Source organism: Lithobates pipiens, unplaced genomic scaffold (assembly GCF_037356315.1).
Source record: "Lithobates pipiens isolate NorthernLeopardFrog02 unplaced genomic scaffold, aLitPip1_a1.2 Scaffold_27, whole genome shotgun sequence".
In the NCBI taxonomy this organism is placed as follows: domain Eukaryota; kingdom Metazoa; phylum Chordata; class Amphibia; order Anura; family Ranidae; genus Lithobates; species Lithobates pipiens.
Window position 1 is genome coordinate 159,493,585 of NW_027507788.1, and position 27,417 is coordinate 159,521,001.

The 27,417-nt window shown below is 42.9% G+C and overlaps 1 protein-coding gene across 1 annotated transcript in view; it reads right to left on the bottom strand.

Moving 5' to 3' along the window:
* UBASH3B (ubiquitin associated and SH3 domain containing B) overlaps positions 1–23,732 on the bottom strand; it is a 140,972-nt gene extending 117,240 nt beyond the window's left edge. The window contains exon 1 of the mRNA XM_077457763.1: positions 23,267–23,732. Within this exon, the coding sequence (XP_077313889.1) occupies positions 23,267–23,394 (128 nt within the window). The 5' untranslated portion in view covers positions 23,395–23,732. The remainder of the gene's footprint in view (positions 1–23,266) is intronic.
* Between the last annotated feature and the right edge of the window lie 3,685 nt (positions 23,733–27,417).

Here is a 27,417-nt window from a genome sequence, read left to right on the forward strand (position 1 = left end):
CAGCCAGTCACATACAGTATGTGCGGTGTATGTGCAGCCAGTCACATACAGTATGTGCGGTGTATGTGCAGCCACTGCATCCTAGATGACATGAATGGGACTGCCGGCATGTGGATAAATGAACACCTGTGCACCCCATGCAGGCAAACACGGTCCTTGCACAGGTGTATACCTGTGTATAACAAGGTCTTACTGTACTTTTCCCAGAATAGACCTCCATGTATGTGGAAATAAAGATGCATCCAGTGAAACAATTTGTCATTCATGTAACCTTGTCATTCAGCTTATTGTTTTAGGCTAAATGCCATTTTAAACATTACTCTGGCCAATGTGTTTTTTTTTTGTTTTTTTTTAGTACAGTGCATTAAAAGTAGATGAGAAAATTTAAAGGAGCATTTGTTTACTAAAAGGCACCGGGTTTGCATTTTTTATTACAACCCAGTGCTGCTGATCTCCTGCAGCCACCTCCTGTCTACATGCACTCCAGAGATGACTGCATGGTATTTCTTAGGGTAGGATTCCTGGTGGTGACAACAGTTGACAATGTTTGCATAATGTGTGTGCAAATGGCCACACAGTGTGACCATGCAGGAGTACAGTTGGGTTGACAGGGACAGAGCGTTGTCAGTGTCACCCTATAACAAGAAGCCCCCCATTGAACAGTTGTACAGGCTCGTCTTCTGTGCTTGCTTTGATTCCACTGCACACTGTGCGCAAGTCAGATAGAGCCTGCCTCTCTTTCTGGCTGAAAGACATCCAGTATCATTTACCACTTTCCTCCCTAGGCCTGTCCCTTTCATTCATTGGATGTCAGTTCCTCCAATCATGGAGGCTCAGCATCATAGGTGGGTGTTCTCCAGAGTCTGCAGGCAAATACAGCCTGCTTAGAAACACCCACATCTCCAGACTGACATCCACCCATTTTATTTTCATAACTCCTCCCTAGAGCCAGCCCACTGCTTACATCAGGGCTGAGGACTCTTCAGAAGAGTACTGAGGCCGGTGTTCTGGCAGATAGTGTCATGCCATCATATAGTGTCCGCCCCGTACTGCGCATGCACAGTACGGGGCAGAAGAAGCTTCGGAAAATCTCTGAAGATGAACGGCGCCTGCGCCGAGAGTGGAGGTGGTAGCCCCACCATCCAAGCAGACATAGGGTTGGGAAAATTAGAGGGCCCCTCTCGGGCGAGTTTCGCTCGCCACGCTTCGGGCTCGGCCTCGCTGCGCTCGGCTCTTTTATATTCCAACTCTATGTCCACTTGGATGGTGGGGATAGAACCTGGACTCACGGCGCAGGCGCCGTTCATCTTCGGGTATTTTCGGAATCTGTGTGTGCTGTGTACTGCACATGCGCAGTACACAGCGGACACTATCCAATGGGGGACCGTATATGATAGGACACCGGATTCTGGGAGGTTTTCAGGACGTTATGCTGAGCACCCTGCCGGTGATGTGTCGAATACTGTCCCCCATCTGATAATGTCCACCCTGTACTGCGCTTGCAAGGAGATTCCGAAAGTCTCCGAAGATGAGCAGCGCCTGCACCGTGAGTCCAGGTTCAAGTCCCACCATCCAAGTGGACATAGAGTTAGAATAAAAAAAAATTGCCGAGCGAAGTGAGGCTGTGCCCGAAGCGTGGCGAGCGATGCGAGGGGCCCTGTTACTATGCGCTACCGTATGTCCACTTGGATGGTGGGGCTTGCACCTGGACTCACTGCTCAGGCACCGTTCTTCAGAGACTTTCGGAGTCTCCTTCTCCGTGCTGAGCAAGCGTTGCACAGTACAGGGTGGACACTATCCGATGGCCGGACAGTTTTTGAAAGAACACTGACCCCTCCTACCAGCCATGATCTACCTGCATTGCATAGGGAAGCACAGAGGCTCAGTGATGGCATCACTGGGTATAGAATAGGGTATATAATGAAATAGAAAGGTTTAATTTAACCTGATGATGTGTATAAAGGCGGTTTGATCCTGTCTTCTCTGATCCTCCATTTTTTCCACTGTCTCCAATCCATTTGTTAATAGAACAGAGCATTGGGGGCATGCTGCACATGCTCAGTTTGGTGTGTATTGCTAGCAAGTTTTTTTTTTTTTCCTTGGGAGGGTCAGCACAGGGCCAATCAGCACTGTCCAGACAAAGGGTCAGGGGTCCTGCATCCACAAAGGACTGTCAGTGGAGAATGAAAACAACTCCTACAAGCGTTAACCAGGCACTGATAGAAGTCATAGACTGCTATATACTGCTGATGAGAAAAGGTATTTAGCAGTTTATATTTACTAAAATAATTGCATTTCCATGTTATGTGTACTGTGGGGGACCAGAGATAGTGAATGAGGGTCCTGGGTTTAATAACACTTTAACCACTTTCCACCCGGCCAATGCATATATACGGCCGGGTGGGAGCCGTCTACTTCTGATAGGACGTTCAGGAAAGTCATCGCTGAGGAGAGGAGAGCAGATCGCTGCAGCCGGCTGAGGATCAGTGAGTATGAGCTGTTTTTTACAGCTTTTTACTCACTGATTATCAGTCTAGTGTAAACACAGTCCCCACACGTCCCCAAAACATACATGTCCCCAAATGATAAAAACACATGTCCCTAATAATAAAAACATGTCCCCCACATATGTCCCACTAAAATCACATGTCCCAATGATTATCTGCACACATATGTACGTGATCACCTGCACACATATGTACATTATCATTTGCGTATATATGTCCGTGATCACACAAACCAATTATTATACACTTAACGGAATTTTTTTTACCAAAAGCATGTAGCAGAATACATTTTGGCTTAAATTTATGACAAAATTTGATTTTATTGGATTTCTTTTAAAATGGAAAGAAGAAAATATTGTTTTTTTTTCCAAATTTCCGCTTTTTTTGCGCTTATATCGCAAAAAATAAAAAACGGAGTCGTGAATAAATAACACCAAAATAAAGCTCTATTTGTGCAAACAAAATGATAACAATTTAATTTGGGTACAGTGTAGCATGACTGCGCAATTGTCACTGAAAGCGCTAGAGCGATGAAAGCTGAAAATTGGTCTGGGAAGGAAGGGGGCGAAAGTGCCCTGTATTGTAGTGGTTAAGCTTGAAATTTTGGGTCAATATACTTTGTGCACTGGCCCTTTAAATGTTGGGAGTTCAGATCCCCCCTAGAGGATAATACCTGGCAGGTAGCCAAGAATCTCCATGAAGACATTTCTCAGATGGCTCAGTGCTGCCTTCCAGAACCGGTTCCTGCATAAAATTGCAGATAAGAAGTGTGCACTGTAGAAGAAAATAGGTTACCTAATTTGAAACAGCGAGAAGAAGGAAACAAATGAGAGCAGAACCGACATTGCAACCCGCTGAGACACATTACAGCATGGTGCACATAAACGGTGTCTACACCGCTCATCATCACAGACGCACAATCAGGCAATGGTCACTGGGCAGACAAGCTCATGGCCAGTGACAATGCCATCAACCCCTCTATTTTCCCAACGGTGCCCATACACAGAAGTAACAGTCCAACAAATTGCACACTTGGGAGGTTTAACTGAATCGTATACGCTAAACACGACTGAACTAGGCCAATAAGAATTGGGCGGGCAGAGAGATATATTTTATTGCTGTGACAGCTTCATTTAAAGGGATTTTTAGATGGAAAATTTTATTTTAAAAAGATGTCAATGTTTTAGGCTGGGTTCACACTTATGTGAATTAGATGTGGGTTTTCCCGCATCCAATTCACATGACAGGAGATTGTGATTGGCTGTCAATGGAGCCGGTTCACACATCTCCGGGGCGGCTGCAGAGCGGATTGTACAGCAGTCCTGTGCGTCTTTGGCTCAGTTTCAGGACCAAATTCGAGCCCCATTTGTCCCTGAAACAGAGAACAGGAAACCCCAGCTGTGAGCCGCATCCGTATTAGGTGTGAACCCAGCCTGAGCGGTTTAAATATGTAAATAAATTGTTACAACATAAATATTGGATAAAAATTATCTGAAGAACAACTGACCTGTGCATATATATATATATATATATATATATATATATATATAATTCTTGCTCCAGGTGACCCCACACACCTAAGATGGTCATTACCCAAACCAAGCTGTCATATTGGGAAAAGTTGTCTAGGATGAGCAAATCCTTCTTGGAATCATGCGCAAATCATGCTTGGAGTTTAAGTTCCTTTTAGGCATCGTGTACACTGCTACTGGTAGACGGATGTTCAGAGGCAGCTGGATGCTTTTGTCAGCTGCCTCTGAACGCATCCAATGTTATCTTATGTGTACATGTACAAAGGTTCCTTTAATGTTGTTTTAGCCAGTTGAGTTTAAAAGCCTTTTTTGGAAAGCAAAAAAATGAGTTCAGACACTGAGTTTAGAAGCGTTTGGGGCTTGAAATGCCTCTAAACGTGGCAACTCGCGTTTAGTCGCGTTTTTCGTTTACAGGCGTTTTTAATTTTTGACTATTAAAACACAAACAAAGCAAAATGTGGCATGTAAACGAGTCAAAACGGATGTTTTAAACATGGGTTACCATCTGTCAAGTTTAATCGTTCAGGAGAGGTTGTAACGTCCCGTGTACATTAATCCTTAAAGAGGAACTTCACTTGTGCTCTTGAAAATTAAAAAAGTCAGCAGCTACAAATCCTGTAGCTGCTGACTTTTAACAAACAAGTACTTACCAGCCCATGCAGTCCAGCGCTGTCTTCCCCGGTGCGGATACTTCACCAGGCTTTGGTTTTCTGACACCGCCATCTTGGATCTTAGAACTTGCTGGGAGTTCTCCATGCCTCACAGCCAACTTCCCACTGTGCATGAGAAAAATGGAGCATTGCTGTGAGACTAGTCCTGCAGTCTTCTCAGATGTGTGTTATGTACCAGGAGGTTGTGGGCAGGCGTGGAGGGGGAAGAAATGGCACTGGGTACCTGCTCCCCGTTAAATAAAAATGAAAAGGGTTTGAAAATTAGTTGGGGGGCGAGGAAGGTAATCAGCAGCACATCACTTTTTGGGTAAACATTCGCTTTAAAAGTGTAACTCCCCTTTTGTTGAGAAAACAAAAAAAAAAAAACATTCCCCTCTGGATGATCTATGTACATTGGAGGGATTTTGACAAACATTTTGTTGCAGATTCCTACAATTGTTATTCTGAAGAAATCCCTGTGTGTTTCTCTGTGTCCATGTGGGAAAGTGCATCTAATGGGAATGATTTCATAATTATTAAAGTGGTGTTGCCACCAAAAAAATAAAAATAAAAAATAGCTTAAAATTAATTAAAAATAAAATAATAATAATAATTGGAAAAAAATAATAATTAGTCACCTCTAAATGACTGTTGCTAGGGGGTCCCTCTTAGTCTGCCTCCTTCAGTGCCTGGGCTGGTGACATCACTTCCCCTCATCGCCGCACAGTCACCTGGGACCCATCACGTGTCCCAGATGACTGTGTGGCGTATCACAGCGCGGCGGCGCTCGCGCATGCGCAGTGGGTGCCCAGCTGTGAAGGACTGCAGTCTAAGTCATTCCACAGATTTTCAATGGGGTTTAGCCACTTGCCCACCGGGCAAATTAAAGCACTCCTCTCCTACATTTAAAAATCATCACATTTTTCTAGAAAATTATTTAGAACCCCCAACCATTGTATATGTTTTTTTTTATTTTTTTATCAGAGACCCTAGAGAATAAAATGGCGGTAATTGCAACTTTTCTTGTCTCATGGTATTTGCGCAGCAATTTTTCAAACGCAATTTTTTTGAAAAAAAAATGTAAAGTCAGCCCAATTTTTTTGTATAATGTGACAGATGATGTTAAGCCAAGTAAATAGATACCTCACATGTCAATTGCGCACACTTGTGGTATGGCCCCACACTTCAGTACTTATATGGTCCCTGACCAGCTCACGTCTATTTACGGGGCACAATGACAACCCTGCGCAAAAGCCAGAGGCGCCCACTCATACGGCGAGGGTCCTGATGAGTGTGGTCCGTAGTTGCACACACGAGAACTAGCACTGGGAATTGTGTGTGTAAACACACAAATCCCTGTGCTGTCCGAGGAGAGGAGACATGTCGTTTGTTCCTAGTAAGTAGGAACAGCAATATGTCTCCTCTCCTAGTCCTATCCCCATACAGTTAGAACACACATTTAACCCCTTGATCGCCCCCTAGTGTTAACCCCTTCCTTACCAGTGACATTAACACAGTAATCAGTGCATTTTTATAGCACTGACTGCTGTATAGATGTCAATGGTCCCAAAAATGTGACAAAAGTGTCCGATCTGTCTGTCGCAATAAAAATTGCTGATCACTGTCATTACTAGTAAAAAAAAAAAAAAAAAAAAAAAAAAAAAAGGAAGAAGAAATTAATAAAAAAGCCATAAATCTTTCCCATAGTTTGTAGATGCGAAAACCAATCAATATATGTTTTTTGCTTTTTTTTTTTAACCAAAAATATGTTGAAGAATATATATTGGCCTAAACTTATGAAGAAATGTTTTTTAAAAACATTTTTTGTGGATATTTATTATAGCAAAAAGTAAAAAAAAAGTTAGTTTTTTTCAAAATTGTCGCTCTTTTTTTGTTGATAGCGCAATAGAAAAACCACAGGAGATGATCAAATATCACCAACAGAAAGCTCTATTTGTGTGTGTGTGTGGGGGGGGGGGGAATGCAAATTTTGTTTGGGTACAACATTGCATGACCGCGCAATTACCAGTTAAAGCGACATCGTACCAAATTCTAAAAAGTGCTCTGGTCAGGAAGGGGGTAAAACCTTCCGGGGGCCAAAGTGAATAGAAATCGCCACAGGCGACGGTTTAATTTTTTTTACAGGTTACATGTTTAGAGTTACAGAGGAGGCCTAGTACTAGAATTATTGCGGTGATACCTCACATGTGTGGTTTGAACGTTGTTTATCGATCTACATATGCGTTCGCATCTGCATGTGAGCTCCTGGGGACGGGGGCACTTTGATTACATTTTTTTTGTTTCTTTCATTTTAATTTTATTTGTACATTTCCCCTTTAAAAAAAAATTTTGACCACTTTTATTCTTATTACAAGAAATGTAAACATCCCTTGTAATAGGAATGGTGCGTGACGGGTCCTCTTTATGGAGAGTTGTGGGGTCTATAAGACCCCACATCTCTCCTCTAGGCAGGAAAGGCTGAGATTAAAAAAAAAAATAATAATAATTTCACGATCCCAGCGTTTCCTGCCGAGCCCCCGGCTTTGTTTACTTCCGCAGGCCCAGACGTCATAATGTCGCGCCCGCCATCATCTGTCCCTCAGAAATCTCTATGGCCAACTTCCACCGGCAGGGGATTCTTCCACAGATGACTCGGGAGAAGCACCGGAGGGTAGCAGGGGAACTTCCGCTCCGTCTGTTCTTACGGTGAAGGGAATCGCCAGCAGAAAATATTGATATCTGAATGATGTCTGTAGCTGCAGGCATCATTCAGATATCAACACTGAAAGCCCAGGACATCACTTGATGGCCAGCAAGTGTTTAATTCTGGACTCTGACTAGGTCATGCAAGGACATTCACATTTTTCTGCTTCAACCACTCTGTGGTCATTTTTGTGCTTTGGGTCAGTCATATTGGAAGGTAAACCTTTTTAATATTGACAACTTTCTGGCTGAGGGTAGCTGATTTTCCTCAATAATTGGACAGTATTTTGCCCCATCCATTTTTCCTTCTATCCTGACTAGTGCTCCAGTCCCTGCTGCAGAGAAACATCCATATAACAGGGTATTACCTCCTCTGTGCTTTACTGTAGGAATGGTGTTATTTGGATGGTGAACTGTAGTGGATTTCTGCCAGACATTGTTTGGTGTTGAAGCCAAAATCTTCAACATTAGTCTCATCTGATCAGAACACCTTTTTCCATGTGGCCTCAGAATCTTTAAAGCATTTTGGCAATTCGTGAGTTGCCCTTGTCTTGCAATTCTCACATACAAGCCACATTTGTGGAGAATTTGTGATATTGTTGTCACATGCACACAATGACCACTCTTGTCATAAATTCCAGCAACTGCTTCAGAGTTTCTGTAGGCCTCTTGGTAGCCTCTCTGACCAGTTTCCTCCTGGCTCTTTCCTCTAGCTTGGAGCGACATCCTGGGGAGGTCTGTATTGTACCAAATACCCCCCACGTCTCAATAACAGACTTCACTGTTCTTCTAGGCATTGATAATGCCTTTGAACTTTTTTGTATCCATCTCCTGACTTGTGCCTGTCCACAACTTTATCTGAAGGATCTTTAGAAAGTGCCTTGCCACCCATAGTTGATCGTTTGCTTCAGTTGCACTACCAGAGGCTGAAATGCTCCATGAAAGCTATTTTCACACTGAGCTAATCAATATGACCAAAGCTGATCAGCTGAAATTCAAATGGCTCTGTGTGCCATTCAAAAGGTGGTTAGCTACACCTGATTTGAGTTTACAAGTCATTTTTAAGAGGGAGGTAAACCTTTTTCTGTCTTTTTTTTTATCTGACATGCTGGCGTTTTATCTTTTACTTGGATGTTATAAGTTACACTGAGTAAATACAGATGGACAAAACAAAAACTGTGTCTGTCTTAATTTCAAGCTGCAAAGCACCAAAATGTGATTTTAAAAGGGGTGATTCTTTTTTTTATTCCTACTGTAGTATTAATTTACTTTGAAAAAGTGCCAAACAAATGAAAGCAGAATTAAGTACTCAATCGTTACCTCTTCTTCAATGGTCCGAAGCCCCCAGTGCCAGCATTTTCTACCTGGTTTCTTCCAGGCGCCACACTGCAGCCATCTGTGCATGCGCAGGAGTTCAGTCTTCCCAGAACAGAATCTGTGATGGAATGTAAACTGAGCTGCACTTGCACTGCAAGCTGGCAGGTAAGTTTCTTTTATTGCAGAAGGGACATTGCATATCCCCCCCTGCAATAAAGAGCTCACGGTTTGGAAATAGAGACTTCATTGTCGCTTTGATTCCCAACTCCAGCGAACACATTTCAGGCTTTTACAGCAACAATTTTTTTTCTTGTGGAAAAAAAAAAGGGGGGGGGGGGGAATCATATGAATAGAAGCGAACGGTTGTAGCCACCGCAGTATTGTTATAGGTTTGTCCCAACCCCTGTAACTAACGTTTGCTAGACAGGTGATCTGCATGTAAATGTGGAGAACATAAATAAAGGTGTGACTTAAACGGAATTTATATACTGACATCATTCCAGATATTAAAGCCATAGTTCACATCTAATAATATATTGCCTGTGCAGGTAAGGGGTGTCCAGATAAAAATAAACTGTGCAGCTTTGACTGAAGTTGGCTAATGCCCTTGCTATAGCTGTAGGCCTTTAATGTTCCTCCAAAAGCCTGGCTGAATCCCCCCCACCAGAGATGACACCCCAGCCGTTACTGCTAACTGCCACCAAAACAGGAGCGCGCTCTCAACCCCCGGCACATGTGTGCCTCACAATCTCCTCCGTTGCTGAGCTTTAGAGCTACTGCAACATGCAAAGGTCTTCGATGGGGTTTGAATCTGCTAGGAGTGTCTTAGCAATCTCCTAGAAATGAGGTGGGACAGGATGATGCCAACTCTGGGAGTTTATTGGCCAGGCTTCAGGAGGTATGTACAGTAAATGGCCTACTACACCTATAGCAATTATTTAACTTTGGACAAATCTACACAGTTTTTTTTATCTACGGGTGCTTTTTACCTGCACAATACGTTTTTTGGTAAAAGGAGACCTAACCCTCTGAGGGGTCCATTCACACCAGCTGAGGTGGGACTGCATTGGGCAGCTATTCAAGCACAGCCCCATTGTGCGATTTTTTTTTTCCTTTAAAAAAAAAGAAAAAAAGAAATAAGTGAACAGTGCAATGTACCGAGATCCGAGCATCAGCACTGCCGTTAACACACACTAGCCGTTAATGCATTGGCTGGTGACAATGGACCCGAAGTCTTTACAATTACCAGAATGCAATATTTTTCGCAATAGTGTGGCTTTAAGCAGAACTGATGAATCAGGTCTCCAGTCAAAACCGTGAGAAATGCGAACGTCCCGTCCTGACACCACGTTCTTCTATGGCGCAATCACCTGAGCTGACAATCTAATAATAACTCCGTATGACCCCCAGATACACGACCTTCAGTCCGTTTCCTTATCTAAACCACAAACCCCAGAGCCGGCCGCCAAGCATCTCCAGAATGTCTCACCTCTCCCCCTGACCTTTTACTGTATTGATCGCCGCTCTGAGCTTGCTGTAACAGCTTTGCGTCATTCGATAGATGTGGGTCTGGCGACGTGTAATAAATGCAGCGGTTTATCTATTCTGTGATGTAATGGCCACATTGCTAAACGTTTACTGTACACACAGAACAGAAAAAAAGTTCAAACATTGTGACAAATGCTGCTCATTAGATGTACGAGATATTTTTTACTGTTTTGTAGTGCGGGATGAACCACTTCTGACCACATTGATGTCAGTGTGCTGCAAATGATGGCGTAGTTCAAGTGTCTGTAACGCTGTAGCCTGTATTAAAGGAAGGTTCCTGATATGTCACAATATACAGCAACAGCATCAGAAAAGCCCCATTATTAATCATTAAAAAGTTGTCCTTCAGCTCCAGTCCAGTGACTTTCCCTAGGCTGAGATGATGGCATTAATCTACTGCAGGAAGGAGATAGTTATCACACTGCAACATTGTAACTTTGCATCAAGACACAAGGTGAAAGGCTGGGTCACCGATTTATGAACAGTGTCTTTTCTGAGTCGGCATCTTAGTCCACGTAATGGATGGTGACCCTGGAAGTGCTACACTAGGGATACGTTTAGACTGTACAAGACCTGGGTGCATTTGATAAACAATACCATGTAAATGCCACACCATCACACTGCAACTGGGGGCATTACAGGTGTTTGCAATGTGTTTTAATTCACTTGCATGAATCGCATTCGTTGGCATTACTGACCAGTGAAAATTACACTTCACAACTAGTTTTGCATTATTGCTCATGGAGATATTGTAAGTAGTGGTGCTTTTCCATCTTTTGGATAATGCTATATGCATGCAAATAGTGATATATACTCTATTACAGGGCTAAAAATTTCAAGTCCTGAGTAACTCACCACCAGTTGCCCCACCCAACCCCTACCCTGCCCCGCCCCTAAACACACCCTCATAATTTATCTCAAGAAAATACACTTAAATGTTTTATGCAAAATTAAGTTATGCCTCACCAGTGTCCATCAATGCAGCCTACCAGTGCAGGTGAAGAGAGGGGAGAGCAGGCGGCCGGATTATTAGAGAGCGTGGACATTGCTGTAACAGCTTACATTTCAATTACCGTGTGTTCCCGCCGCTTGCCGTCACATACAGCCCTGCCTCCTGGCCCAGGGACTTTAACATATCACACATCCCGGGATTGTACGGGTGACCGGTCTATCAAAGTATCTGGTCTAGGAGTTGGGGCTGTATGTGACAGTGAGCTGTAGGAACACACAGCAATTTAAATGTAAGCTGTTACACAGTGATGTCCCCGCTCTCATAATCCAGCCGCCTGCTCTCCTCCCTCTTCCCCTCCATGATCACTCGGAGAACGGCTCCCATTCAACCCTGCATGGGGCAAATGGAGGAGTGCACCTCACCAGGAATTTGTGCCAGGGATCGCATTCTGATCCTCTCACTACTGCTAACATTGTTCCATACAGTGCTTGTTTTACATTGGGAGAATGTAAGTGCAATTCTTATGTTTCATCCTTATTAAACATTCCAAACGGAATTATGCTATGTGGCCCCTTTCTTTCCTTTATAAATTCCTGGTGAGGTGCACTCCTCCATTTGCCCCATATTGGCTACATCCAATGCTCTTGTGATTGTCTGGAGTCTCCATCACTGCTGTGAATCTGGATCCTTAGGACCAACCTAATAAAGCCTGTTTGACTCACCAGGTGTATACCTGTGTGCGTCCACGCTTTCTGGTAAGCGGCCATTGCTTATGGCAGTGGATTCCTCTTGTCACTTCATTGCTTGGACACTTATTCACATATCTATTATTACTTTTAAATAACCACTCATCACCCTTGGATGTCACTTCCTGGATTTTTGTTTCACTGAGAAACCAATTCAGAATTATTGCTTTATTGTGGACTTTCTTTTTGAACTAATATGTTATATGTCACAGTATATGATTTTTAGTTACATGCCACAGTATATGATTTTCAGTTATTATATATGCTATTGGTTTACTTTATCACATTTTATCTACATTTGATATCTTAGCGCTGCACTTATTTTTACACATATCTTTATGTAGAGCAAAAAGTATTTTTTTCAGATCCTGAGAGTTATTTGCCATGGAAAATGGCTAATTGGGCACAATTTGGACATTTTCACTTAGGCTGCTTTCACACTGGCGTTACAGTGCTAAAAATAGCGCCTGAAAAAAACCGGCCCCTTTCCCTCCAGTGTGAAAGCCGGAGGGCTTTCACACTGGAGCGATGCGCTGGCAGGACGGTGAAAAAAGTCCTGCTAGCCGCATCTTTGGAGCGGTGTATTCACCGCTCCTATACCGCTCCTACCCATTGAAATCAATGGGACACCGCGGCAATACCACCGGCAAAGCGCCGCTGCAGCGGCGCTTTGCGGGCGGGTTTAACCCTTTTTCGGCCGCTAGCGGGGGTTAAAACCACCCCGCTAGCGCCCGCAGACCGCCGCTAAAACGACGGTAAAGCGCCGCTAAAAATAGCGGCGCTTTACCGCCGACGCCGCTCCTGCCCCAGTGTGAAAGCAGCCTTAGGGTTGTACTCACTTTTGTTGCCAGCAGTTAGACATTAATGCCTGTGTGTTGAGTTATTTGGAGGGGACAGCACATTTACACTGTTATACAAGCTGTACACTCACTACTTTACATTGTAGCAAAGTGTCATTTCTTCAGTGTTGTCACATGAAAAGATATAATAAAATATTTACAAAAATGTGAGGGGTGTACTCACTTTTGTAAGATACTGTATGTATATGAGTCCAAGTGATTTCTGTCTATATTGTGGTAAAATAGGTTTTTCTACATACATTGCTATGTACGTACATTTTTTAATTGCACACTTTTTTAAATTTGTGTTTTGATACCAAATAAATATAGAATTTTTAATATCGCGTACATTTGTACACTATTTGAGCCCATAAAGTCCAATTTCCAGTAGGGGGTATCATTCTTACAGCATGTATAGAACTAAGATTTTTTTTTATTTTGGATAATAAACATATTCTACTTACCTGCTCTGTGCAATGGTTTTGCATAGAGCAATCCCACACCGGTGCTCTTGGCTCCTCCTCTGCTCTGACAGACCCCATAACAAGCTGCTTGCTAAGAGCCGTTTGTGCAGGCTTGATCTTGAGCCAGGCTGTGTGCATCTATAGACATACACTGCAGGGCTCAGTCCTGGATTCCAATCCCCTTTCACATGATTTGTCTGACAGCAGCAGGAGCCAATGGCTCCCGCTATTCTCAGCCAACCTGAGAGAGAAAGGGAGAGAAGAGCTGCTGCAAATGGGACAGCACTGAATTGAGAGAGGACTCTGCTAAGGGGGAACTGGGGGGTGGGGTGAATTACCATTTAAAGGGTTTTTTTTTTTTTTACCTTAATGCAGAAAATTAATTAAGATGAAAAAAAAAAAAACATCTTACTTTTACGAACACTTTGGGGGAGGGGGAGGGGGGTAGAGCGTGTGATAAAATGGTTCAATTGCCTGTTTTTTTACAACACCCAACAGAAAGTGTAAACGAGCCCTAACACATTACTTAGCATACTTACTAAACCCAAGATCACATCACTTAGCATGACCGGACTCAACATGAATATATCTGATGGCTAATTCAGTTTAAACAAGGAAAACAAAAATTCTGAAAATTATAAATAATAATACTGCCTTTGTAAATATGGAAAAGGAAAGGCGTCAATATCTTGCAACCACATTTAATTTTCCAAACCTTTAATGAAGATATATAAAGATGACAAGATCAGAACTGGGTGGGTAGGAAAGAGTGACAGTTTTGAAGTCAAGGAAAGGAGGCACAAGGATTTACTGAGCCGTAACAGTGAGTGGAAAAAAAAAAAAAAAAGACTGTAAATCATATAGATATACTCATTAATGATGACTCAGGAGACACAACCCACTAGATGAGGGGCTCCAGTTTCCATCCAGGCCTTCATTGTCTGCCCTCCAACCCCAAATGGTAGCCAGTGGGCTTATTTTGTGAAGGACTCTGGGCCTTATAAACAAATTCGGTGTGTTCTCCAATTCCAGCACCACCCCTGTTTAAGCCCACAAAACAGCCTTGCCTACATGCAATTAAACAGCACATCATATGACAAGAGACTTCAGTGCTGCCTGGAAGAACTGTGGGAAGGGTAGACCAAGCTGAAGCAAATTATATGAAACTAAAGTAAAAGGTGAATGCAGGATCATTCTAAAAATCAAGTACATGGCGTAATTTCCCCATCTCCTATGTGAGCCTGTATTGTTCTGCCCATGGCCAAGGAGCCCAGCCATCCTCTGCCATGGCCAAGGAGCCCAGCCATCCTCTGCCATGGCCAAGGAGCACAGCCATCCTCTGCCATGGCCAAGGAGCACAGCCATCCTCTGCCATGGCCAAGGAGCACAGCCATCCTCTGCCATGGCCAAGGAGCACAGCCATCCTCTGCCATGGCCAAGGAGCACAGCCATCCTCTGCCATGGCCAAGGAGCACAGCCATCCTCTGCCATGGCCAAGGAGCACAGCCATCCTCTGCCATGGCCAAGGAGCACAGCCATCCTCTTCCATGGCCCAGGAGCCCAGCCATCCTCTTCCATGGCCAAGGAGCCCAGCCATCCTCTTCCATGGCCAAGGAGCCCAGCCATCCTCTTCCATGGCCAAGGCGACCTTCCATTCTTTATCATGGCCCCCTCTTTTCCATAGCCCGTCCTACCCCCACGTAATCATCAGGAACTGGCAGATGTGTTCACACATTTACAGACAGAAGGATTGAATATTATCTATCAACTTATATTAACAAAAAGTTCTAAATGGAGTTGCAGTAGCTTTGCAGAAGACACTTCTTATAATTTTTTTATGCTAAACACCAAGTTCAGAGCAATGCAGCACATTTAGGAATTTAAACAAGTTGGTTATCTGTGAGATCAATTTTATTTTTAGTTTTGCGTTGCTTTGGGGAGATTCCCCCTTCACTTCTTACCCACAGACACCACAGGAAGAGAAGAGAAAGGTATATTCACCAAAGCAAGGGGGAAAGCCCCTCTTGGACAGTTGTCTCCATTGGAAAAAGCAAAAATTAATTACTGATATTAAAACATTGAAATGTAAACTACTCTGGTGCAGACAATAATGTAACTAGCAGTGTTTTTTGTACAGCGCTATGGAATATGTGGAGAGTGGAATGTAAGCTCTTCTGGTGCAGAGACTGATGTGACTGGTTTAGTGTTCTTTGTACAGCACTGCAGAATATGTCAGCGATATAATCAATGTATAATAGTAGTAATCTGTGAATATGGTGGAACAGGAGAGGGTAAACTCCTCTGGTGCAAAAAATTATGGGACTGGATCAGTGTTTTTTACTGTGGAATATGTCAGAGCTCCATAAATGAATAATAATAGTGAGTGACTGTGGGGGGACATAAGAGTGTAAGCTCCTTTGGTGTAGAGACTGATATGTCTGACTCAGTGTTCTTTGTACAGCACTGTGGTATATGTCCGAGCTATTATCAATGTATAATAATATGTTTGTGACTGTGGTGGGACAGTTTAGTGTAAGCTCCTTTGGTGCAGAGAATCATGTGTCTAGACCAGTGGTTTTTTTTTTACACCACTATAGAATATGTCAGAGCTATATAAATGTATAATAATAGTGTGTGACTGTGGATGAGACATTAGAGTGTAAGCTCCTCTGGCACGGAAACTGATGCGACTGTCCCAGTGTTCTATATACAGCACTGTTGAATATTTTAGAACTATATTACCAGAATACAATTCTCCGATCTTTTACTGCATTAAAGTAAATAAAAGATGATTGTTTGAGCCGGTGATCGGCCACAGGTGAATTGAGGCTCATATCAGGTTCGCATTATATTTTGAAATGTACATAATCTCTGGGTGCAACAAAATAATCATCATTTCCCTTGGCACATTGCAGAGGACCGGCACAAATTAGAATATCCAAGTGATTATATAAGCACATGAAAGAGTGAGGGCTCTACAGGAAGCTTGCGCTGTGGGTACGCCTGGAACGCTCAACAATTACAAGCTGGACATCGAACTTTCCTCGCTTACACAACTCCCCGCTGTTCCTGCAACACAGGAGCCCTCTTCACATGGTGTCACATGAGGAAACCCAGACAGGGGAAGTCACACTCTCAGAGCCACCAACGCTTTCAAACTGATAAGTGGCAGGCAAGTCCTACATGTCCTTAGTATACAGGCAACTGCCCCGCTTATCTGTGGATCTCCGAAGTATCACATCAGTCATATTTCTTCATAGGCTGGGTTTATGTACAATGCACATTTCATGTCTAGGACCCACTGATCTCAGATGAGGCACTTTCACATTGTATGTTATGAAAGGTAGACTGTAAAGACATTAAAAGTAGACACAAGGATGACACGCAAATTCGTGAAGTTTTCCATATAAAAAAAAAAAAGTAGACACAAGCCCTCAGAATTGATTCTCTGTTCCTGTGCGTTGCGTTAATGTGACGTATGTCACGGCAGTCCATTCATTTTGTAAGGACTGCCAATGCACAGGAACAGACCAAAAATGCAGCACACCACAATGCCCCCCCCCCCCCCCCCCAATTAAAAACAGCTTTTTTTTTTTTTTAGGGCTGTTACTGATTAAAATTTTCGTGTTCGATTAATTGATTTTTTTTTTTAATCGACTAATTTTGATTAATTATAAACGCACATACAGATCCAACTACTTTTAGCTGATCTCCTTGCATTGCACCTCTGCATTAGTCAGTGGTAAATGTGCTATACACTATATACAATCACCCGAAACTAGTTAGTTTCCACAATCCATGACTTAACTTCACAGTTCACACAAATATGTTTTAAATTCAAACTGTAGCACTGACGTAAGTGACAATCCTTCCACCTCCGGTCTAACTAATCACTCTCACCTTATGGCATGGACCCCTGTGCAAACAGGTGGTCATGCAAGCGGGTATCAAAAGGGTTTAAAAGGTTTAACACGGACCATAAACTTCTCTCACGTTTCCTTAGATCTCAGCAAGGATGCCAGATCACGGGTAGAAAGAAAAGATCTAAGTGCTCACCGCTTAAGTATAACATTTCATTTTTGTGTTCAAACACACACTACTCACATAAAGATGATAAAAACACAGCATGTAAAGCTGACATTCGTGTTAGTTCCGTAGCGCAGCAGCGGGTGACGTCATGCGTAGCTCCTCCCTCCTACGCGTTACGTTCAATCAGAACTTCAACGTCACCGGACTCCTCCCCCCCTTTCCTTCGTTAGCAGACGGAGGCACTTGGGGAAGGGGGGTGGGTCCGGTGATGTCGATGTCCGTGACATCACCGAACTCCTCCCCCCTTCCCTTCATTAGCAGGCGGAGACACTTGGGGAAGAGGGGAGGAGTCCGGTGACATCGATGTCCGTGACGTCACCGGATCTCCGATGGAACTCCCTGAAGCTGGTGGAGAGGTGAGTAGCGATCAAAAAAATAAATAAAAAATTATCGATTAATCGAGGAATTAATCTTTAATTTCCACAGCCCTAGTTTTTTTGTATCTTTTTTAATTAAAAAATAAATAAAAAAGCCAGTGGTTTGTTGCCACCACGACACAACCAGCTATCAGCTGAAGAGAGCAGAGCACTGAATTTGATGAATAGGCGACGCCACTGCGAAACACTGTTTCAGCGCTTATTCAATGAGGGACAGGGTCAGGCCAGCGTAGTGTGGGCGGCGTGACGTGGCAATGTGAGAGTACTTATATATTCCTGTCCATATAGACAACTAGAAGACACCTTGACAAATATAAAATACGTCCCTTGTCAAACATGTGCCAAGAACATAGTGAAACAAGAAAAAAGTCATTACTTCCCATTGATCAAATAGTCTAAGAAACAATTCAAACTTTCCTTCTGAGTCTTTTTCCTCTTCTGGGTTTACCCGATTGGCTCTCTTGGGCCTACTGCCCCATATCAGCCAATCAGATCTAATCCCACCCTGGAAAATAACTGTTCCTATTTTAGACAAATGCATTCTTGCTGTTGCTGCTTTTATTAGACAGACTTGCACCATTTAATATGGTTGAAGAATAAATACATTTGATGGATGTTTAGCCATCTTCATTCTTTTCTCAATTGCATTTTATGTAAATGATGTATGCATGTTGAAGTTTAAAGTAGATCATCCAAAAGTTTAGCTCTCCCCCCTCTAAATTATTTTTTTGTGGTGGTGGTGGGGGGGGGGGGGGGTTGTTGGGCAGATATCTGATTTTGGCAGGTATCCCCTTCCTCCCCCACAGCCTTTAGAGACATTTCACAGGTCCCAGAAGACTGCGGGACCAACCACAAAGTGCAGCACGAATTGCGGATATGCGCTCGCCCCCTCCCACAGCTCCGCTCTCTGCACAGTGGTGATGTCACTGCTACTTTTACCGGGTAATATTTGGGTTTGCAAAAGACCCTTCCTGCACACAAATTGAATATTTTTGTTGTGGTTATTGAGGAACATATAGAAATGAATATTTTTGTGCCTGGAATCCAGCTTTTAAACAAAAAACAGTTAGCTTCAATTAATGTCTGACAGCACATTAAGCAACACATTTACTCTGTAGCTGAAAACTATCCGCTTCCCTATGTAAGTGTTATGTAACAGACATAGTAACCTTGTTAGCACTAAATGTACACAAATTACCATTAGGAAGTGATCACTATGCACAGCAGAGAAACATCCCATGATCACATACAGCATTCTGTATATGGCGATGTTTTTAGTTTTTGTACAGCAAAAATGGCGACCCATTGCTCACTACACGATAGAAAAGTCTTCCTTGTTGAGCCCCAGCATAAGGGCCGTCCTTCCCATGACCCCCAGCGCAAGGGGCATTTCTCTCAACTGACCCCCAGCGCAAGGGGCATTTCTCTCAACTGACCCCCAGCGCAAGGGGCATTTCTCTCAACTGACCCCCAGCGTAAAGGGCATTTCTCTCAACTGACCCCCAGCATAAAGGACATTCTCTCAACTGACCCCCAGCGCAAGGGGCATTCTTCCCACTGACCACCAATGTAAGCAACATTCTTCCCACTGAAATCTTTGAAAAAAAGCCAGCACACGAAAGCTTCTTCTTTGAAAACGTTTATTCCAGCTTTGACAGCAGTTGCAACATGACAGGATCTAACGCGTTTCGGCTTAATCTTCCCACTGACCACCAATGTAAAAACAATTCTTCCCACTGATCAATGTGAAGAAAATTCTAAAATGAGAATCACTTTTTTTTTGCGTAGAATAAAGATCCCGATTCTTGTGGCGTAACATCATCTTTCACATTATACAAAAAATTGGGCTAACTTTACCGTTTTTCTTTTAAACTCAATGAAGTGTATTTTTCCCCAGAAAAAAATGCATTTGAAAGACCGCTGAGCAAATACAGTGCGACATAAAATATTGCAACAACTGCCATGTTATTCTCTAGGGTTTCTGCTATAAAAAAATTAAAAATAAATTATATGTGTTTGGGGGTTCTAAGTAATTTTCTAGCAGAAAATAATGACTTTCATTTGTAAGCAATGAATGTCAGAAAAAGGTTGGGTCTTTGAGTGGTTAAACTGACCTCATTTACAGACCAAAGTTCATTCCTTTGATCTAAAAGATAGGAGAGATAGGTTTCTCTTCTTCCTCACAGCACCGAGGAATGTTGATAAACATTGCCAGCTTTTATTTATTTTTTATAGCGCTGCACTAGTCACATAGAATCGAGGAAATGTCGGGTTAAGATTGTGAGGGGGGGGGGGGGGGGGGGTTGAATCGAGATTGCGATATTTAACGTTTAATCGTGCAGCTCTGGAGGGGCATTTTTCCTAGTGACCACCAATATAAGGAACATTCTTCCCACTGACTCCCAATGTAAGGGGCATTCTTTCCACTGATTAATGTAAGGAGCTTTCTTCCTACTGACCACTAATGCAAGGAACCTTCTTCCCACTGTCCACCAATGTAAAGAGCTTTCTTCCTACTGACCACCAATGCAAGGAACATTCTTCCCACTGACCACCAATGTAAGGGGCATTCTTCCCACTGACCACCAATGTAAGGCACATTCTTCCCACCGATCACAAATGTAAGGTGCATTATTCCCACTGACCACCAATGTAAGAGGACATTCTTCCCACTGACCACCAATATAAAGGGGCAGGCTTCCCACTGACCACCAATGTAAGGGGCATTCTTCCCACTGATCAATGTAAGGAGCTTTCTTCCTACTGACCACCAATGCAAGGAACATTCTTCCCACTGACCACCAATGTAAGGGGCATTCTTCCCACTGGTCAATGTAAGGAGCTTTCTTCCTACTGACCACCAATGCAAGGAACATTCTTCCCACTGACCACCAATATAAGGGGCATTCTTCCCACTGACCACCAATGTAAGGGGCATTCTTCCCACTGACCACCAATGTAAGGAGCATTCTTCCCACCGATCACAAATGTAAGGTGCATTATTCCCACTGACCACCAATGTAAGAGGACATTCTTCCCACTGACCACCAATATAAAGGGCCAGGCTTCCCACTGACTCCCAATGTAAGGGGCATTCTTTCCACTGATCAATGTAAGGAGCTTTCTTCCTACTGACCACCAATGCAAGGAACACTCTTCCCACTGACCACCAATGTAAGGGGCATTCTTCCCACTGTCCACCACTTTAAGGGGCATTCTTCCCACTGACCACCAATGTAAGGAAGATTCTTCCCACCGATCACCAATGTAAGGTGCATTATTCCTACTGACCACCAATGTAAGAGGACATTCTTCCCACTGACAAAATAAGGGGCATTCATTCCACTGACCACCAATGTAAAGAAAATTCTTCCCATTGACCACCACTGTAAGGAGCATTGTTCCCACTGACCATCAATATAATTTAAATTTTTCCTACTGACCACTAATGTAAGGAAGATTCTTGAAATTGACCTTTGATAAAATTTAACAGTGGGTTCCCTGAGAAGTGAAAATGTGTTTGAAGGTTCCTTCTGGGTAAAAAGGCTGGGGGCGGCTGATGTAGAATGATACGCTCAAGCAGAAGCTCTTTTAAAGATGGGATCACTCATTTTATAGAAGTAGCGTAAATACACCCTGATAATTCATTTGAATATCCTCCCTATAAATCAGTCTGCTCCATTCCTACAGACAATGAGGAAGGTTTGGGTCACATCTACTAGTCAACTTATTACATGCGCCATTTTTTTTTTTTTTTTACATTGGCGTCTAAACACAAAGCTTCAGGAGGAATTTACTAAGCACTGTATAAACCTCCACAGAGTTCAGCCCAGTGCTTTATAAATGCTTGATGAAGCTTACAAAATGCTTGCCAAAGCCACGGCCAGCACTCTAAGATGTGTATTCGGCACTTTTCAGTCTAAAGCTGAAGGGTCGTTTATGGGCTTCAAGACCGCCGCTCCAAACTTGTTAAATGCTTGCTGAACACAAAGCCCATTAGACAAGATTAAAACCTTCTCCTGTATACTTAACACAAAGGCCTCCATCAAAAGGCTGTAAATATCATTTAAAAAGAAGATGGCAAATAAAAGTTATATAAAATTAGACTTAGACTAAAGTTTATTGCTATCACTTTAATGGCAACACGTCTTTTTATTGTAGGTTGTAAACTGCTGCATATAATTACTAAGTGTCATAACGGCTCTTCAACAATAATCTCCACGAGAACAGTCTCATCCCTACATTAAATGACAATTCGCTATTGAATAGCAACAGCTGGAGACTAACATACACACCTCATAGATTTGTGACAGGTTTGGGAGATATGGTATGCTCAAAAGGTAACACAAACAATATTATGTATACCTTGGTTAAATATATAATCACCTACCTCCTACAGAAAAAAAAACAAAAAAAAAAACACTATTAAATTATTATTTTTTTACATTTATTTATATTCACCGACAGCAACTCTTATGTAAATGTTCTGCAGGAAAAAATAAAAAACGTTTTAATAAAAAATATGATGCCACTATGTAAACTATATGAAAAAATATATATTGATAATCACCCACAATAACTTTTCCGTTAATGTGCTGCAAAAAAATTAAAATTTATATATATATATATATATATATATATATATATATATATATATATATATATATATATATATATATATATATTATATATATATATATATATTAAGCATTATAATATATTTTATATCTATATATATATATACATATACACACACACATTTTTTTCTTTTTGCAGCACAAGTTATTGTGGGTGATTATCAATTTTTTTTTATATATAGTTTACATAATGATATCATTTTTTTACTTTTTGTTTCTTTTTCTGTAGAACATTGGCATAAGAGTTACTGTTGGTGATTATAAATATTTTATTTTTGTGCGTGTTTTTTTTCCCCTCTCTATAATATATATATTTGATAATCGCTGACGGGCCCTCTTTTTCCATTATTAAGACAGTTTACAACTTTTTCCCTGCACTCCAGCTGATCTGGCCCCTCTGCGCTGCACACACATTCTTGCCACATTACTGAACATTTGAAACTCTTGTTGCACATGTCTAAAAAAAAAAATTCCTACAACTCAGTAACCATGCTCTCTGTTGCAAGGCTGCACATCCCAAATTCTTGCCAATAGGTTAAAGAATTGGCAAGTAAACGCCGGCGCTCACAAGAAATCGATAACCCTCACACTGAAGCTACACCTTCTGATATTTGCAAGTCATTTTTTTTAATAGACAGATGCTACGCTTCTAAGAGATTTTGCAGCAGAGGCTCCAATCGTAACTTGCCCAGCCACGGATGGAGACATGCCAGCGGTGATCGTCTCCGTTAGCACTGCAGCTGTGCGCTCTTGTTCGCCGCAGACGGTCTACAATGCGTAACGCTGCTAAATATTCAGCGGACGTGCCAAATGTTGGCCGCGCTCTTTGCAAATCATTCATAAATTTCTGAGACCAGACTGAAGTGCGAGACCCCCCGGGTATTAGCGGACAAAACACAACTTACGCCCTGGCTTTCGGGAAGCCCATGGAGAGAAGGATTTCAAGAGAAGATCCATGCTTGATGGTTCCTGTGCGGTGCTGCCTATTCCTTCGAGGGATGATCTTGCTGTACATCTCTTCCTTGGCTGCCATGGTGGGAGGGTGGTGGGGAGGAGGGGGGGGAGCAGTTTACTGTCTCATTCAGCCATGTCACAAACACAAGCTTATGATAAGAGGCAGCTTGTAGTGTCAGCAGCTGCAGCAGCTTCCTGCAGTAGTCACGGGCAGCGTAGGAAGTGACACATTGTATCAATGATCCAGCACGCCTGCTATGACCTCACAATTCTCCAGGAGAGCACCCCCTGCACTTCCTCCAGCCAGGTAATGGGCTCCTTCCTTACAAGTCATGTTTGAATGGATCAAAAAGATGTGTCTTCAGGCCACGCTCCCCACTCCCTCCTTCTTAAAGGGGCAGCAAAGGAATCCCGTGTGTCAGTAAGCAGTGCATAGTTGCCCATTTTATGCACATTCACTGCCTCTGATGATGATTACTGCATCCAGGCTGCCACCTGGTGGTGGATAACTGGAGCTGCAAGATCTGATTGTGATTTTCAAGGAAGAAAAGGGTATAAAGCTGGCCATACACATTTCTTGCTCAATTTGCAGACTGAATATAAAAAACACAACAGATTCCTCCAGTCACGCTATACATGGACGAATCTCCAGATGCAACTATTGTGTTTCAATAGTCAGCCCCGCCACCAGTCAAAATATTCAAATAGCGGCTGCCTCTGATTGGATACAGCCAACAATTTTCTACCTGGCTATTCAATTAAAGGATGCCAGGTGAGAGGTTGGCAAAAGAGCCACCAATTGATTATTTGTACAGTGCATAGCCAGTTTAAGGTTTTTGTTGGTGTTTAGAACAAAGGTAAATTTGTCCCAAACATTGCAGCTCTGGTTCTGAAAAGCCAAAACATCTTTGATATTTAACCACCTCAATACAGTGCACTTACACCCCCTTCCTGACCAGACCAATTTTCAGCTTTCAGTGCTCTCACAGTTTGAATGACAATTACTCAGTCATGCAACACTGTACCCATATGAAACTTGCATCCTTTTTTCCACACAAATAGAGCTTTCTTTTAGTGGTATTTAATCACTAGTGGTTTTTTAATTTTGGTGTTATAAATAAAATAAAACGTAAATTTTGTGAAAAAAATGCCTTTCTTTGTTTCTCTCATACATTTTTGCTAATTAGTCATTTTTCTTCATACATTTTGGCCAAAATTTATACTGCTACATATCTTTGGTAAAAATAACCCACATTAGTATATATTATTTGGTCTTTGTGAAAGTTGCATTATCTTGCATAAATTGCATATCTCTGGTCTACAAACTATGGTGCCAATCACTGAAAATTGATCACATCTGATCAGGCCTTCAGTACATCAGGTGTATCTCATTTCTTGAGACACTAACAAGTCAGGAAAGTACAAATACCCCCCAAATGACCCCTTTTTACAAAGTAGACATTCCAAGGTATTAAGTAAGTAGCATGGTGAGTTTTTTTAAGTTGTAATTTTTTCCCACAATTCGTTGAAAAATGAAGATTTTTTTTTTATAATTTTTTTTTTTTACAACAACAGCAGCATACAACAAATTACACCCCAAAATACATTCTACTACTCTCCCCGAGTACGGCGATACCACATGTGTGAGACTTTTACACAGCCTGGCCACATACAGAGGACCAACATTGATGTAGTACCTTCAGACGTTCTACGAGCAAAAATGATCTCATTTCTCAACCACCTATTATACTTTTGAAGGCCCTGGGGTACCAGGACAATGGAATTTCCTATAAAATGACCCCATTTTGGAAAGCAAACACCCCAACGTATAATCTGTGAGGCATAATGAGTCTTTTGAACGGTTCATTTTTTTCCAGAAGTTTTTGGAATACGTGGGAAAAAAATGAAAACACATTTTTTTTTTTTTTTTTACACAAAGTTGTCAATTTATAAGATATTTCTAACACATAGCATGTATATAGCAAAAATTACAACCCAAAACACATTCTGCTACTCCTCCAGAGTATGGCGATACCACATGTGTAGGACTTTTACACAGCCTGGTCACATAGAGAGGCCGAACATTGAAGTAGTACGTTCAGGCATTCTAGGAGCATAAATGACACATCTCATTTCATTCCTACCCATCACACTTTTGAAGGTCCTGGACCACCAGGACAGTGAAATTACCTACAAAATTACCCAATTTTGGAAAGTAAACACCCCAACGTATATTCTAGGAGACATGGGCTGCAAATAGGTACTCAGGTACTCTGATGGCCTGGTGACAGGTACTGGGGTACTCTGATGGCCTGGTGACAGGTACTGGGGTACTCTGATGGCTTGGTGACTGGTATTTGGGTACTCTGAAGGGCGGTGACAGGTACTCGGGTACTAAGATGAACTGTGACAGGTACTCAGATGGACTGGGACAGGTACTCGGGTACTCTGATGGTCTGTGACAGATACTCGGGTGCTCTGATGGGCTGTGACAGGTACTTGGGTCTACTGATGGACTGTGACAGGTACTCGGGTACTCTGATGTCCCATGACAGGTACTCGGGTACTCTGATGGGCTGTGACAGATACTCGGGTACTCTGTTGGGCTGTGACAGATACTCGGGTACTCTGTTGGGCTGGGACAGGTACTCGGGTACTCTGATGGGCTGGGACAGGTACTCGGGTACTCTGATGGGCTGGGACAGGTACTCGGGTACTCTGATGGGCTGGGACAGGTACTCGGGTACTCTGATGGGCTGGGACAGGTACTCGGGTACTCTGATGGGCTGGGACAGGTACTCGGGTACTCTGATGGACTGTGACAGGTACTCAAATACTCTGATGGACTGTGACAGGTACTCTGATGGACTGTGATTGACAGCTACTAAGAGGGGTGTTGACAGGTCCTCTTTACTGGGGGGGGGGGGCAATCAGTTTAATTGGTGTACACTGTAGGCAGTAACGAGATGTTACCACGATCTCCTCCTCACACACGTTCGGTGTGTGAGGAGGAGAACAACCCGGTAACATCTCGTTACCGCGGTTTGTTTACATTTTAGTGATCGGCTGTGAAAGGATCACAGCCGATCGCGTGGGTAAACAGCTGGCCAATGGCTGTTTACCAGCGTCGGTGACGAGCAGTGTTCCCGGGGAACGCGCCGCCACCGACGTGCACACGCAGCACGCATGCGCTGTGCACAGTGGGGGTGTGACCATCTGTGATCGGCAGTGACTTCAACACAGCCGATCACGTGGTAAACAGCTATAACCAATGGCTGTTCACCCCCTTTGGTGGCGAGCGATGTCTCCGTGACACGGCGCCACCGAAGAAATAGGGATGCGCGCGCACTCCCTGTTTAAACGGGAGGCCGTCATATGACGGCCTTCCGCCAAATAGGTGCGCCGCCTGGCCGTCATTTGACTACCAGCGGTCAGGAAGTAGTTAAAAGATATGTATAGGTTTTTTTTTAAGAATCATACTTACCTAGGTGAATGCAGCATCAGTCTGATGCTGTATCTGTCTCCCGGCGCCTCCAACACTCAGAATCGAGCCATCAAACACTGCCGATCGCTCGGTTCTCACAGCTGTTTTTTTTTTTAAAGGCCTCATTCACACTGGCATAATGTGCAGGGACCGTGTTTGCCCACATGGGGATGCACAGGCGTTCCATGAGTACCTGTGCAGACAGTCCCACTCATTTCAATTAGAATACAGCAGCTGCATGGACAATGCCATTGCTCCCAATTTGACAGCCGTGCTTTCAGATAGTGTGCGCTCAAGGCAGTGCATCCACAACGGCTGTCAGATCGTTGCTGCCTCCCAACTGACATGAATGGGACTCCCTGTACAAGGACGCATAGAACACCTGTGCACCCCCATGCAGGCAAACCAGATATCTGCCCCCTTCTAGGGGAATGCGTACAGGGGTACATTAGTACCAGCAGTTAAGAACACTCACTATGGAAAATAACTTTAATGAAATTAAAGCACATACTTACTGGCTTTAATTCAGTTGTCTCCCGAAGTAAATTCAGCAATAATCATAGTGTCCACTATGTAATCTATATCAAATGGGATGACCTGTTGCCCGCCGATACGTAC